Source organism: Prionailurus viverrinus, chromosome E1, assembly GCF_022837055.1.
Source record: "Prionailurus viverrinus isolate Anna chromosome E1, UM_Priviv_1.0, whole genome shotgun sequence".
NCBI classification, from domain to species: Eukaryota; Metazoa; Chordata; class Mammalia; order Carnivora; family Felidae; genus Prionailurus; species Prionailurus viverrinus.
In genome coordinates this window covers 25,040,052-25,055,514 of record NC_062574.1, presented here as the reverse complement: position 1 = coordinate 25,055,514, position 15,463 = coordinate 25,040,052, and the positions used below count along the sequence as shown (strand labels likewise).

Sequence of the window (15,463 nt, the reverse complement as noted above, 5' to 3'; positions counted from 1 at the left end):
TCCATTTCTTTAAATCTTCTTCAATTTCCTTCAGAAGCTTTCTATAGTTTTCAGCATACAGATCCTTTACATCTTTGGTTAGATTTATTCCTAGGTATTTTATGCTTCTTGGTGCAATTGTGAATGGGATCAGTTTCTTTATTTGTCTTTCTGTTGCTTCATTGTTAGTGTATAAGAATGCAACTGATTTCTGTACATTGATTTTGTATCCTGCAACTTTGCTGAATTCCTGTATCAGTTCTAGCAGACTTTTGGTGGAGTCTATCGGATTTTCCATGTATAATATCATGTCATCTGCAAAAAGCGAAAGCTTGACTTCATCTTTGCCAATTTTGATGCCTTTGATTTCCTTTTGTTGTCTGATTGCTGATGCTAGAACTTCCAGCACTATGTTAAACAGCAGCGGTGAGAGTGGGCATCCCTGTCGTGTTCCTGATCTCAGGGGAAAAGCTCTCAGTTTTTCCCCGTTGAGGATGATGTTAGCTGTGGGCTTTTCATAAATGGCTTTTATGATCTTTAAGTATGTTCCTTCTATCCCGACTTTCTCAAGGGTTTTTATTAAGAAAGGGTGCTGGATTTTGTCGAAGGCCTTTTCTGCATCGATTGACAGGATCATATGGTTCTTCTCTTTTTTTTTGTTAATGTGATGTATCACGTTGATTGATTTGCGAATGTTGAACCAGCCCTGCATCCCAGGAATGAATCCCACTTGATCATGGTGAATAATTCTTTTTATATGCCGTTGAATTCGATTTGCTAGTATCTTATTGAGAATTTTTGCATCCATATTCATCAGGGATATTGGCCTGTAGTTCTCTTTTTTTACTGGGTCTCTGTCTGGTTTAGGAATCAAAGTAATACTGGCTTCATAGAATGAGTCTGGAAGTTTTCCTTCCCTTTCTATTTCTTGGAATAGCTTGAGAAGGATAGGTATTATCTCTGCTTTAAACGTCTGGTAGAACTCCCCTGGGAAGCCATCTGGTCCTGGACTCTTATTTGTTGGGAGATTTTTGATAACCGATTCAATTTCTTCGCTGGTTATGGGTCTGTTCAAGCTTTCTATGTCCTCCTGATTGAGTTTTGGAAGAGTGTGGGTGTTCAGGAATTTGTCCATTTCTTCCAGGTTGTCCAATTTGTTGGCATATAGTTTTTCATAGTATTCCCTGATAATTGTTTGTATCTCTGAGGGATTGGTTGTAATAATTCCATTTTCATTCATGATTTTATCTATTTGGGTCATCTCCCTTTTCTTTTTGAGAAGCCTGGCTAGAGGTTTGTCAATTTTGTTTATTTTTTCAAAAAACCAACTCTTGGTTTCGTTGATCTGCTCTACAGTTTTTTTAGATTCTATATTGTTTATTTCTGCTCTGATCTTTATTATTTCTCTTCTTCTGCTGGGTTTAGGCTGCCTTTGCTGTTCTGCTTCTAGTTCCTTTAGGTGTGCTGTTAGATTTTGTATTTGGGATTTTTCTTGTTTCTTGAGATAGGCCTGGATTGCAATGTATTTTCCTCTCAGGACTGCCTTTGCTGCGTCCCAAAGCGTTTGGATTGTTGTATTTTCATTTTCGTTTGTTTCCATATATTTTTTAATTTCTTCTCTAATTGCCTGGTTGACCCACTCATTCGTTAGTAGGGTGTTCTTTAACCTCCATGCTTTTTTGGAGGTTTTCCAGACTTTTTTCTGTGGTTGATTTCAAGCTTCATAGCATTGTGGTCTGAAAGTATGCATGGTATAATTTCAATTCTTGTAAACTTATGAAGGGCTGTTTTGTGGCCCAGTATATGATCTATCTTGGAGAATGTTCCATGTGGACTCGAGAAGAAAGTATATTCTGTTGCTTTGGGATGCAGAGTTCTAAATATATCTGTCAAGTCCATCTGATCCAATGTCTCATTCAGGGCCCTTGTTTCTTTATTGACCGTGTGTCTAGATGATCTATCCATTTCTGTAAGTGGGGTGTTAAAGTCCCCTGCAATTACCACATTCTTATCAATAAGGTTGCTTATGTTTATGAGTAATTGTTTTATATATTTGGGGGCTCCAGTATTCGGCGCATAGACATTTATAATTGTTAGCTCTTCCTGATGGATAGACCCTGTAACTATTATATAATGTCCTTCTTCATCTCTTGTTACAGCCTTTAATTTAAAGTCTAGTTTGTCTGATATAAGTATGGCTACTCCAGCTTTCTTTTGGCTTCCAGTAGCATGATAAATAGTTCTCCATCCCCTCACTCTCAATCTAAAGGTGTCCTTAGGTCTAAAGTGAGTCTCTTGTAGACAGCAAATAGATGGGTCTTGTTTTTTTATCCATTCTGATACCCTATGTCTTTTGGTTGGCGCATTTAATCCACTTACATTCAGTGTTATTATAGAAAGATACGGGTTTAGAGTCATTGTGATGTCTGTATGTTTTATGCTTGTAGTGATGTCTCTGGGACTTTGTCTCACAGGGTCCCCCTTAGGATCTCTTGTAGGGCTGGTTTAGTGGTGACAAATTCCTTCAGTTTTTGTTTGTTTGGGAAGACCTTTATCTCTCCTTCTATTCTAAATGACAGACTTGCTGGATAAAGGATTCTTGGCTGCATATTTTTTCTGTCTAGCACCCTGAAAATCTCGTGCCAATTCTTTCTGGCCTGCCAAGTTTCAAAAGAGAGATCAGTCACGAGTCTTATAGGTCTCCCTTTATATGTGAGGGCACGTTTACCCCTTGCTGCTTTCAGAATTTTCTCTTTATCCTTGTATTTTGCCAGTTTCACTATGATATGTCGTGCAGAAGGTCGATTCAAGTTACGTCTGAAGGGAGTTCTCTGTGCCTCTTGGATTTCAATGCCTTTTTCCTTCCCCAGTTCAGGGAAGTTCTCAGCTATTATTTCTTCAAGTACCCCTTCAGCACCTTTCCCTCTCTCTTCCTCCTCTGGGATACCAATTATGCGTATATTATTTCTTTTTAGTGTATCACTTAGTTCTCTAATTTTCCCCTCATACTCCTGGATTTTTTTATCTCTCTTTTTCTCAGCTTCCTCTTTTTCCATAACTTTATCTTCTAGTTCACCTATTCTCTCCTCTGCCTCTTCAAGCCGAGCTGTGGTGGTTTCCATTTTGTTATGCATTTCGTTTAAAGCGTTTTTCAGCTCCTCGTGACTGTTCCTTAGTCCCTTGATCTCTGTAGCAAGAGATTCTCTGCTGTCCTGTATACTATTTTTAAGCCCAGCGATTAATTTTATGACTATTATTCTAAATTCACTTTCTGTTATATTATTTAAATCCTTTTTGATCAGCTCATTAGCTGTTGTTATTTCCTGGAGATTCTTCTGAGGGGAATTCTTCCACTTGGTCATTTTGGATAGTCCCTGGCGTGGTGAGGACCTGCAGGGCACTTCCCCTGTGCTGTGGTGTATAGCTGGAGTTGGTGGGCGGGGCCGCAGTCAGACCTGATGTCTGCCCCCAGCCCACCACTGGGGCCACAGTCAGACTGGTGTGTGCCTTCTCTTCCCCTCTCCTAGGGGCGGGATTCACTGTGGGGTGGTGTGGCTCGTCTGGGCTACTTGCACCCTGCCAGGCTTGTGATGCTGGGGATCTGGCGTATTAGCTGGGGTGGGTAGGCAAGGTGCACGGGGGCAGGAGGGGCAGGCTTAGATCGCTTCTCCTTAGGTGATCCACTTCAGGAGGGGCCCTGTGGCAGTGGGAGGGAGTCAGATCCGCTGCCGGAGGTTTGGCTCCGCAGAAGCACAGAGTTGGGTGTTTGTGCAGAGCGAGCAAGTTCCCTGGCAGGAACCGGTTCCCTTTGGGATTTCCGCTGGGGGATGGGCGGGGGAGATGGCGCTGGCGAGCGCCTTTGTTCCCCACCAAACTGAGCTCTGTTGTCAGGGGGCTCAGCAGCTCTCCCTCCCTTTGTCCTCCAGCCTTCCCGCTTTCCGAGCAGAGCTGTTAACTTATGACCTCCCAGACGCTATGTCGCGCTTGTTGTGGGAACACAGTCCGTCAGGCCCCTTCGCTTTTGCAAGCCAGACTCGGGGGCTCTGCTTGGCCGGTGAGCCGCCCCTCCGCCCCGGCTCCCTCCCGCCAGTCCGTGGAGCGCGCACCGCCTCGCCGCCCTTCCTACCCTCTTCCGTGGGCCTCTCGTGTCTGCGTTTGGCTCCGGCGACTCCGTTCTGCTAATCCTCTGGAGGTTTTCTGGGTTATTTAGGCAGGTGTAGATAGAATCTAAGTGATCAGCAGGACGTGCGGTGAGCCCAGCGTCCTCCTAAGCCGCCATCTTGCTGAGCTCAAAAATTTTTTAAATAAATTAAAAAGACGAATGAGGGGCGCCTGGGTGGCGCAGTCGGTTAAGCGTCCGACTTCAGCCAGGTCACGATCTCGCGGTCTGTGAGTTCGAGCCCCGCGTCAGGCTCTGGGCTGATGGCCCAGAGCCTGGAGACTGTTTCTGATTCTGTGTCTCCCTCTCTCTCTGCCCCTCCCCCGTTCATGCTCTGTCTCTCTCTGTCCCAAAAATAAATAAACGTTGAAAAAAAATTAAAAAAAAAATAAAAAGACGAATGAATGATGATTGTTAGCCAAGTAAGGTAGAACTGTCTTAAGGTTGTTTATTTCCCGCCCCATTTATACGTAACTAAGACCTGAGCATCCTTCTGATAAAGACAATTTTCTTCTTTCCCTTCATTGGTCCCAGCCCCCAGGGCGCAGAGGTGTTGAAGACAAGTGCTCTGGAACCCAGGGCAAGCTGGCCCTCTGTTCTAGCCTGATGTTCTTATGGGCAGGTCTCTGGAGTCTCTGGGGCTTCCTTAATTCTCTTATTCTTGAGTTTTGTTTTGTGAGGAAGTTTCCTTAGAGAATCTGAAAAGGGAAGGTCAAACACAGACCTGATAACATCACAAAGAGTAAGACAATCTCAGGCTGTAACATTCGGGGGATATGGTAAGGACAGAAAGGAAGAACAACACAATCTTATCTTAACTTGCAACCTATGTCCCTCTTTTCTCAAAGAACCCTGTGGCAGAGGAAGATGGTATCACCCTAATTTACAGATGAAGGATCTCACCCAAGCACAGAGTAAGGAAATAGCCCACCCAAAGCCCAAGGCAAGTTAGGGGCACAGTCAGGACTATACCATGTGTCTTGACTCTGATTCTTCCCCGCACCCCTCTCAGGTTTCATGCCCCAGGTCCCAGGACTTTGCTGCTAGACTGTTTGCAAACACCACCGCCATCTTTTTTCGTAAAAACGGACTTATGAACATAGAGTCAAAGAAACACCACATGGGATACATTTAATATCACGAATAGACTCAGTGATTGACCTTACTTAGCCCATTCCTGGTGGGCCCGCCAAATAGTGTGTGTTTTGTCATATCACCACAATGTGAAGAACACAACCTCAGCTCTAATGTATCCCAAACAAATGTTTAATGTGAATTCACCAAGACTTTTTATCTAAAGAGGAACAAGCTTTAAAAATGCCAAAAGGAAGCAAAAAGAATCAAAAGTGGAACATTCGGCAGATCAGTGGCCTGATCTCCTCAACAAGTCAGGGTGTAGAAAAGAGGACATTGTTAGGTTAAAAGAGATGGAAGGGGCATAACCAGGGCAATGCATGCTTGAGAAACCAGCGCAAAAAATATCTTTGACTACTTGGAAAATTTGAATATGAAGTATTTAATCCAACAATGAGATGAAATGAAAACGTTGACATGGAAGGTTGATCTAATTAACTGAAAAAAGCAAGTTCCAAGCAAAATCCTATACACAGCAAGGTCTCATTTGGCTAAAATACAGGTATTTATATGCGTAAAAAACATCTGGAAAGTGCTAGCAGTAGTGATAACAATGTGGTGTTTATATTTGCTTATTTTTGTTTATCGGTATTACCCAATTTTCTATGCTATGCTTATGTTTATAGGTAGGAATAAAATGTTATTTTAAGAATTACATATTTAAAAAAAAAAGAATTACATGAAAGCCAAAGTTCTTAACCTACCATGCAAGGCTTTTTCCTATTACCTCCCCCCACCCACCCCCAGACCCTTCCATCCTCCCCTCCTCCCCATCCTGCACTTCTCCAACCTGCTCTTCCATTCACCTCCAGGCTCCGGACTGTCCACTCATTGCCCCTCACCTCTGCACACACCTTTCCTCTCTCCTCCTACTGTTCCTTCCCCCCTCCTCTCCTTTTCCCTTTCTTTTTTTTTTTTTTTTAATTTTTTTTTAACGTTTTTATTTATTTTTGAGACAGAGACAGAGCATGAATGGGGGAGGGGCAGAGAGAGAGGGAGACACAGAATTGGAAGCAGGCTCCAGGCTCTGAGCCATCAGCCCAGAGCCCGACGCGGGGCTCAAACTCACGGACCGTGAGATCGTGACCTGAGCCCAAGTCGGACGCTTAACCGACTGAGCCACCCAGGCGCCCCTCCTTTTCCCTTTCTTTAAAGCCTGTCCCAGAGTTACTTCCTCCAGTCAGCCTGTCCCACCCTTTGCCCTATGGCTTCAGATTGCTCATTTGTGCAAGGGGGACAATAATACCCTCCTCATGAGGATGTTGCAGGCGTTAAGTGAAATAAAGAGATACAGAGCACCTGGTACAGGGAAAGGCTGACCCAAAAGCCCAGACCTCACTTTCCTGATCTGACTCGTGAGCTGCTTGGCCTACATCATCTTAATGACGTCTTGGCCTTCATCCCATTGTATGTTTTGCTTTCTCAATTTAAACTGCAGGCACCAGGGCCAAGGACCCTCACAGAGCCCAGACAGGGCTCTGGATCTCTGGAATTGCCTAACTCGTGACCACCGCCCCCTCCCTATTCTCACCCCTGCTCTCCCACTCGGTGCAGCTATGACTGGTGGAAGAGGCCCTGAGAGCTGCTGGCCTGCATCAGCCCCAGGCAGCCTGACCCTCAGAGGAGCACCTGGTTCCAATTTAGGACCACACTTTGAGGTCCTAGGCCACCCTGTTTGCCTTTACTTTCTCCCCCAGTAGCTAAGCAAGAGCAGCTAACTGGGGTCCCCGGAGCCAGATCCGGAAGAGGGAGGGGTAAGTGGCTCCCACATCTCTTTGCACCTCAGTGCACAGGAGAGGGCCTTCTAGGTTCCAACCTTGGCTGGGACCCCTCGCTGGAAAGTCTGTCCCTAACCCCACAGCCTCCGTCCAGTGTGCCAAGCGGTGCAATCACTGCAGAGACCAAAGCTGCTGGGAAGGCCATCCCCAGTCCATCTGACTCGACTTTCTCCCCGCCTTGGGAATGAACCACTCCCTTAGCCCGTAGCCACCTGAAACAGGGAGTAGGCACCCTGCCCCTGTTTGAAGCCCCCACTCTTGGCTGCTAGAAACTGTCTCTGCTTCTAGTCTTGTGGGAAAGCGCCTTCATTTAAACTGTTAACTGAAAAATGCAGGAACCAAAACTATATATCACAAGACCTCCGGAGGGAAATCATACAGAACACTGAAGGCAACACACCCAAATGTTACCTGTCATGGTCTCTGGGTAATGGGTGATTTTCCCCTCTTGGGTTTTATACTTATCTGTACATTTCAAACTTTCTATGATAAACATGCCTGCAGGGAGGGGGACAAAACAGAGAAAAGAAAAAAGTGCAGAAGAGGAAGGAGAATGGACAGAAAGAGAAATGGAGGGCTAAAAAGAAGATGGGAAGGGAAACGTGTCAGGCTGCTGGGAACGGGTGGGGAGGAGGGTAGGGGGCATGTGGCACCGAGGGCAAGACCCCTCCTCCAGACATGGTTCCCACATGGAAGGGGCATTACCTTTCATGACCTGGATCTGGGATCTTGGCTCCCCCAGCAGAGAGGCCTCTCGGCCAGGGGCCTGCATCTTGGACAGCCTCTCCTTCATGCCACTGATGTTGCCGTGCAGCCCCCAGGCACTGCAGAGCTTGGGCAGACTGTCTTCCTGGTTGGCCAGCAAGGAGCTCTCCAGGGTGTCCAGGGGACAGAACGCCACCTGCAATGGGCCCATAATGTTTAGAGAGTATGGAGAAGACAGGCCCCACACTCCAGAGCCCCAGCCCTGCCCTTGTTAGGAAATTACTGTGGTCTGGCTGCACCTCACACGTGCCTAGTCAGCAGGAACAAAGGGTCACAGATGTGGGAGAGAAACAGAGACACTGAGGCCAGGCTGCCAACTGTCTTTTATTGGGTGGTTCTTCACTTTGATATACGTCCTCCAACTCTTAGCGTTATAGTATCTTTTTCTGTTCAAGTTTGTATTCAAATTCTAGTTAGCTGGGGCTCCTGGGTGGGTCAGTTTAAGCATCCGACTTCGGCTCAGGTCATGATCTCACGGTTTGTGAGTTTGAGCCCTGCATTGGGCTCTCTGCTGTCAGCACAGAGCCCGCTTCATATCCTCTCTCCCACTCTCTCTCTGCTCCTCTCCCCCAAAATAAATAAACATTAAAAAAAAAATTAATAAATAAATAAATTCTGTTTAGTTAACATATAGTGTAGTATTAGTTTCAGGAGTATAATTTAGTGATTTGTCACTTACATATAAGACCCAGTGCCCATCACAATAAATACCCTCCTTAATACCCATCACCCATCTAGCCTGTCCCCCACCCACCTCCCCTCCAACAAACAACCCTCAGTTTGTTCTCTATAGTTAAGAGTCTTAGGTTTGCCTCTCTTTTTTTTTCCTTTCCCACATGTTCATCTGTTTTTATTTATTTATTTTTGTGTTTATTTTTGAGAGATTAAGAGACAGAGCTTGAGTGGGTGAAGGGGCAGAGAGAGGGAGACACGGAATCCGAAGCAGGCTCCAGGCTCTGAGCTGTCAGCACAGAGCCCGACACCGGGCTTTGAATTCACGAATAGGGAGATCATTACCTGAGCCGAAGCCAGACATTTAACCAACTGAGCCACCCAGTCTTCCCTCATCTGTTTTGTTTCTTAAATTCCACGAGTGAGGGGCACCTGGGTGGCTCAGTCAGTTGGGCGTCCAACTTCTGCTCAGGTCATGATCTCCCAGTTCCTGAGTTCGAGCCCCTAGTCGGGCTCTGTGCTGACCACTCAGGGTCTGGAGTCTGCTTCATATTCCGTGTCTCCCTTTCTCTCTGCTCCTCCCCCACTATGTTCTGTCTCTCTTCCCTTCAAAAATAAACATTATTATTTTTTAAGTTATTTATTTATTTTGAGAGAGAATGAGAGAGGGAGCATGAGCAGGGGAGGGACAGAGAGGGAGGGAGAGGGGGAGAAAGAATCCCAAGCAGGCCTTGCACTGTCAGCATAGAGCCCAATGCAGGGCTTGGTCTAACAAACCATGAGATCATGACCAGAGCCAAAATGAAGAGTCAGATACTTAACCAACTGAGCCACCCAGATGCCCCCCAAAATAAACAAACATTAAAAAAAAATCTACGAGTGAAATTATATGGTAATCTTTCTCAGACTGACTTATTCCACTTAGCATAATACACCCTATCTCCATCCATATCATCACAAATGTAAGATTTCGTTCTTTTCTATGACTAATATTCCATTGTGTATATGTACCACATCTCCTTTATTAGTCACTGGACATTTGGGCTCTTTCCACAGTTTGGCTATTGTTGATAATGCTGCTATAAACTTCGGGGTGCATGCCCCCTTCGAATCTGTATTTTTGTATTCTTTGGTAAAACACCTAGTAGTGTAATTGCTGGAACGTATGGCAGTTCTATTTTTAACTTTTTGAGGAACCTCCATACTGTTTTCCAGAGTGGCTGCACCAATTTGCATTCCCACCAACAATGTAAGAGATCCCCTTTCTCCGCATCCTCGCCAACACCTGTTGTTTCCTGTGTTGTTAATTTTAGCCATTCTGACAGGTGTGAGCTGATAACCTCATTGTAGTTTTGATTTGTATTTCCCTGATGATGAGTGATGTTGAGCATTTTTTCATGTGTGTATTAGTCTAGAATTATGGCATCTTACGCATTTCTTTGTAATGAAACAATGGTACTTATTTTAAAGTCCTTGACAAAATTAAAATTGAGAACCTGAAAATATCTTTTGAGATTTTCCTGGCCAGTGAAATCCAGGTATCACTAAAATGGCAACTCCTTGTATTCAGAGGAGGAATCACTGAAACGACTCACCCATTCATGTTCAGAGGAAGAAATAGAGACCCAAGGGGGGGAAAGGATTTCGTTAAAGCTGCCCAGCAAGAGTGAGGTGCCACAGTTAGAGGAGGGCTTTCCTCTGAACCAGATGTTTGAACCTGGCTCTTCCCTCTACTTGCTATGTGGTCTGGGTCAAGCTCTCTGCATTTGGTATCTTCATTTACACACTGTGAACACTATTTCTAGTTACCATGTAGGGTTACTTTTTTTTTTTTTCCTAAATTGTTTACTTTTGAGAGAGAGAAACAGAGTGTGAGCAGGGGAGGGGCAGAGAGAGTAGGAGACACAGAATCTGAAGCAGGCTCCAGGCTCTGAGCTGTCAGCACAGAGCGAGATTCAGGGCTCAAACCCATGAGACATGAGATAATGACCTGAGCCGAGGTCGGACGCTTAACTGACTGAGCCACCCAGGTGCCCCAGGGTTACTTTTGAAGATCACGGGAGGGAACATAAAGTGCTGGAACATAGAAACTGTTACCCATGATTATTATTTTGAATTAGTGATTCTCAAAGTGTGCTCTGTGAGCCCCTGGGGGCCCCTGAAATATTTTGACCTCACTGACCCCCTGAAAAGTGGGGTCTACCCAAAGTGCAAGAGAGAAACCAATGGAGTCATTGTGACTCCAGTCACAGTGTGAAAAAGTCATTGATACAAATCTGAAAAGGCTACATACTGTGTGATTTCAACTATATGACATTCTGGAAAAAGTAAAAACATTGAGACAGTAAAAAGATCAATGATTGCCAGGAGTTTGGAGGGAAAGAATGAAAGGATGAAAACGTGGAGGACAGGGCATTTTAAGGCAGCAAAACTATTCTGTATGCTTTGTAATGGTGGATACATGTCATTATGCAGTTGTCAAAACCTATTGAATGTACAACACAAAGAGTGGGCCCTAATGTAAGCTACAGACATTATGTAGTTAATAATGTGTCAATACTGGATCACCAATGGTAACAAATGTACCTCTCTAATGCAAGATGCTAATAATAAGGAAAACAAGAGGGGGTAGTATATGGGAAACATCTGAACTTTCTACCCAATTTTTTTGTAAACCTAAAAGTGCTAAAAAAAGAAAAAGAAGTATTTTATAACGTTCATTCATATGGTTTCAGATTCCACATTGCTACTAAGTAGCTGCCACTTGTTGAGTTTTGGTGTGGTAGCAAAGAAAAATATACAGGGGCATCTGGATGGCTCAGCAGGTTAAGCGTCCAACTCTTGCTATCAGCTCAGATGGCAATCTCACTATCATGAGAGTCGAGCCCCGCATTGGGCTATTCACCGAACATGGAGTCTGCTCTCTCTCTCTCTCTCTCTCTGCCCCTCTCCCTTGCTCTCTCTCTCAAAGTAAATAAATTTAAAAAAATATCCATAACTATCTGAAAATGCTAATAAAATATTCCTCTCTTCTCTAACTATACAGTTGTGCAAGTCTGGGTTTTCATCATGTACTTAAGCCAAATCACATATCATAAGAGATTGTAGAAGCAGATATGAGAACACAGCTGAGCTGTCTTCTATTAAGCCAGACACTAAAGAGATTTGCAAAAATGTAAAACAATGCTATTCTTCTCACTAATTTTTTTGGTTTTGGAAAATACAGATATTTCTTGTAAAAATTATTTATGTTAAAATGTAGTGGGCTCCTTGCTTTTATTTTTAATTGGATTAGTAAGTACTTATTTTGAATTTTTTCTTTAGTTTTAATTTTGGATGAGGCAAATATCGATTGATATAACCTACATAAATGCTTTTGGGGCTTCGCAATGGTTTTTTAAGAGAGTGAACATGACCTGAAACCAAAATGTTTGAGAGTCACTGTTTTTGACCAAAGCCAGGCCAGGCTGTTGCTAGTCCTTGGAGCCTTCCCCAAGCTGGCTGTGCCTTTCTGCCTGGCCTCAACCGTCCCCACCTATAGCTCCTCAGGAAGGTCCCTGCCCTTGTTAACATCAGGGTGTTGGTGTGGAGAGTATCAAGAAGTTGAAGTTGAGCCTCTGCCCTCTTTAGCCCCACTTCGCCCCCTATAGGGATAAAGGTAGGGGCAGTGGGGTCTTCCCCAGCCAGTGAGTGTGGAAATGACTGGAAGGATGCTGGTGGTATCAGAGGGACCCTCAGCCCCAGGCCTCCCCCCACAATCCAAGAATATACCAGCCAACCCTCAGCCAGGCCTGGGGAGAAGCTTTCCTGAGCGCCTCACCAGGAACTTGGCTGTCTGGTTGCTCTTGGTGTACTTGTAGAGCCTGCGAAGCTGTTTTGCCTCCAGTTCTGAGAAGAGAGAGACAAATCGCCAGAGCATCCTGCAGGGGAGAAACCAAGGCTGAGGGAGGCAGAGCACAGCCCCTCTCCCTTCAGCATTTGTCTTGTGTCCAGGACCCACCCAGGGAGAAATGGACCACATGCTGCCTCCTTGGATTTCGCTGGGGACGTGGAGAGGTGGAAATTTGCTAGACCTTGAATACCCCAACCTGGTGATGGGCACCCACACCACACAGCAGTTGTTCAATCAGAGGTCATTCTCCAGAGTCAGGAGAGTCCTTTGTCCACTGTGTACGTAGCTGCCATGAATCAATGCTGCCCTGAGTAACTAGAGATCCCATTCTCTCCACCCCCTCTTCACCATGCTCACTCTAGGATCCTGACTTTTTCACATAAAGATGAAGGAATGAAGGACTCAGGGATCTTGACTGAGGTGGGACCTTGAATCGGGGGTGGGAAAGGTATGTGGCCCAGGAGTGGGAATAGTGGGAAGGGCAAGGAGGCTGCCCTACTTCCTCCAGTGCTTGATTTCCCAGGTTCGGCAGTAGTGTTGCAGAAAGGTGTTGATGTGGTCCCCTAGGGCCACCAGGCTCTGCTTCATGTACTTTAGCTTCTTCTTCTGGGGAAGGTCCCTGGGCAGGTGCAACTTTCGCAGGAACTTCTTCAGTGGTCTTAGATATTCTTTACACTGAGGAGGCAACAGGTCAAGTGAGGGGTCATAGGAGAAAAGAGGCAGATGGGCAGCCCCAAGTAACCAGAAGCCTTTATGAGCCAGGAAGTGTTAAGCGGGTTAAGTAAGGAGGCTCCAGTCAAGCTCCTGCCCCACTTCCTTCCCAAGAGCATGACAAGTGGGACAATAAGCTATGGTTCTGAGGCCTGCCAATTCTGATCCAGGTCTCCTGACCTGTAGGGAACAAGAGACAGGGTCCTGGGCTGGCCCCTTACAATTTTGAAGGTGTCCTGGTCCAGACCCTTGGCATGGCGTACAAGTGAGTCTCCAGAATAGGTGGTGCGGGAGCTCTTCTCTAAGTAGGGTGCATCTGTCACCTGGGAAGAGGCAGGAGGCAATGGTCAGCTGGGGAGCTTAGGCAGGTGCTCTTGAGGGGCAGTGCTAGGCAACCAGTGGTCCAAATTCCAGTCAAAGCCCTTCTCCATTTTCCCTGAGGACCCTTTCTTGGCCCAGTCCTGAAGCAGTAAGCCCTAGGAAAGAAACCCATCCCTGAACATCCCTGCTTAGGAAACCTAGAATGCCCTACCCATTTCTTTTATAATAATTATAGCACAGAATAGTAGTTAATTGTACAAATCACTTGATAAACATGAACTCATTTTATTCTCCCACAAATTCTGTGAGGTTAGATATCATTATCCCTGGTTACAGATAAGAACACTTTGAGGCGCCAAGAGATGTAAGAAACTCCTTGGGGGAATGAGCAAGGAGTCATTTATTCATTCATTCAAACAAACATTTACTGAGTGCCTAAGCCCCAGGACCACCTCTAACCTTTAGCATCATGCCATGATAACAGGCACTCAGAAAACCATGTGACAGTGATGGTGATGAGGAGGAGATTTCTGACAGCAAAAGTGGGCCCCCCAAAAGCTGAAAATTAATGAAGACAAAGTGACTACGAAATAATACTTAAAGTCAAAGCACAGGATTAAACTGACATGGTGGGATTTGCACCTGACCTTTCAAAAGCCTCTCAGAAAAGGGAGCATTAATTCTTCCTTGTGCTCAGGGGGAACAAGGAAGATCCTGGCCCAGACCACTCTGAAGGGAGAGACCAGGGAAACGGAGGAAAGTAGATGGAGAGAGTATGTATCTTAGGCTCCTCCAGGCCCCAGAGAGAGGGGACTCTGGCCAATCAACTCTATAAACACACCCCTCACACCACACAACCACACACACAGACCATGACACAAGTGTACACACACACATACACACACACACACACACGCCCTTGTGTCTCCATAACCAACAATCATCTTGCCAGGAATACACGTCTTTGATAAACTTGTGTTTGAATGAATTATCCTTTTGTTCTTTTGGTCTCTTGCTAACTCGTGTACATCAACATTTTTCCTTCTTCTTTCCTTCCCTTAATTTCATGTTCTCTGCTTTCCAAGACTAGCCTCTCAAGGACCTTCTTTCTTCCTTCCCTCACATCCCTCACCCCACTTCACCTTCTTTAGGGGCTTGTCTCCTTCACTCCCTTGCCCATTTGAGGCCTCCATCTCAACAGGTGCACTGGGGGGCTCCAGAGTGGCACTCCTTATATCCCCTCAGGCTTCTGACCTACTGCTTCTGTGACCTGAGTGTCTCAGCGGGTGGGCAGGTTGGCTCCAGAACTCAGAGTGAAACCATGGCAACTGCCAACACAGAGCCTGGCTCCCCTCCCCCTGCCAGGCCCTCATTCTTAGGGGTGGCCCATCCATCTTGTTCAACTGGGAACTGGAACAGGGAAGTGAGCAAGATGTGCCGGGTAGACCCAGGACTTTCTTAGAGCTCACAGCTGGCCAGGAGGGGCTGGCACCTCTTCTCCCAGGAGAACTGTCAGATGCTAGTGTTTGTGAACACTGGTAAGACTTGTGAAGTAATTTTCTTGCATGTGTACCATTCACGACTCCTCAGTCACACCGTGGGCTTCCTGAGATGAAGACCATGGTTTATAACATTTCTTTCTGGATTTGGGGCAAAGGACTAGAGGGTACACCAAGAGAATTGAATACAGTAAATCTCTACTGAGATCTTCTCTTCTACTCCTCTGTAGCCTCCAGGAAGTTAATAAGTCATTTGTGTTGGGTGTTGGTTGAAGAGTGGTGGTGTTTTGAGGGAGTGTGCAAAAAATACAAGCCACCGGGTATTATCTCAATTAATCCTCACAACAGTCTTCTCTGAGGTGGTACCATCAGTGATCCCATTTCATAGAAGAGGAGCCCAGACGCATAGAGGTCCCGTGACTTGCACAGGTCGGCGGCCACTAAGTGGGGCGAGGGGCTTTCTGTTGGATCCCAACCGCTCTAGCCTTTCCCACCGACACCGCCCTCCAAGGAGAGTAAGCGCTGCCGGCGGGGTCCCTGCGTCTCCCGGGCC

The 15,463-nt window shown here is 45.7% G+C and overlaps 1 protein-coding gene across 1 annotated transcript; it reads right to left on the bottom strand.

The window, feature by feature from the left end:
• Positions 1-4,576: 4,576 nt before the first annotated feature.
• CHCT1 (CHD1 helical C-terminal domain containing 1) lies at positions 4,577-14,702 on the bottom strand. The gene is made up of 6 exons (XM_047833102.1): positions 14,554-14,702; positions 13,312-13,413; positions 12,879-13,054; positions 12,308-12,407; positions 7,756-7,951; positions 4,577-4,836 (listed from the first exon to the last, which is right to left on the bottom strand). The coding sequence occupies exons 1-6, from the start codon at positions 14,602-14,604 to the stop codon at positions 4,751-4,753; spliced, it is 711 nt and encodes a 236-aa protein (XP_047689058.1). The 5' UTR covers positions 14,605-14,702; the 3' UTR covers positions 4,577-4,750.
• Positions 14,703-15,463: the final 761 nt, after the last annotated feature.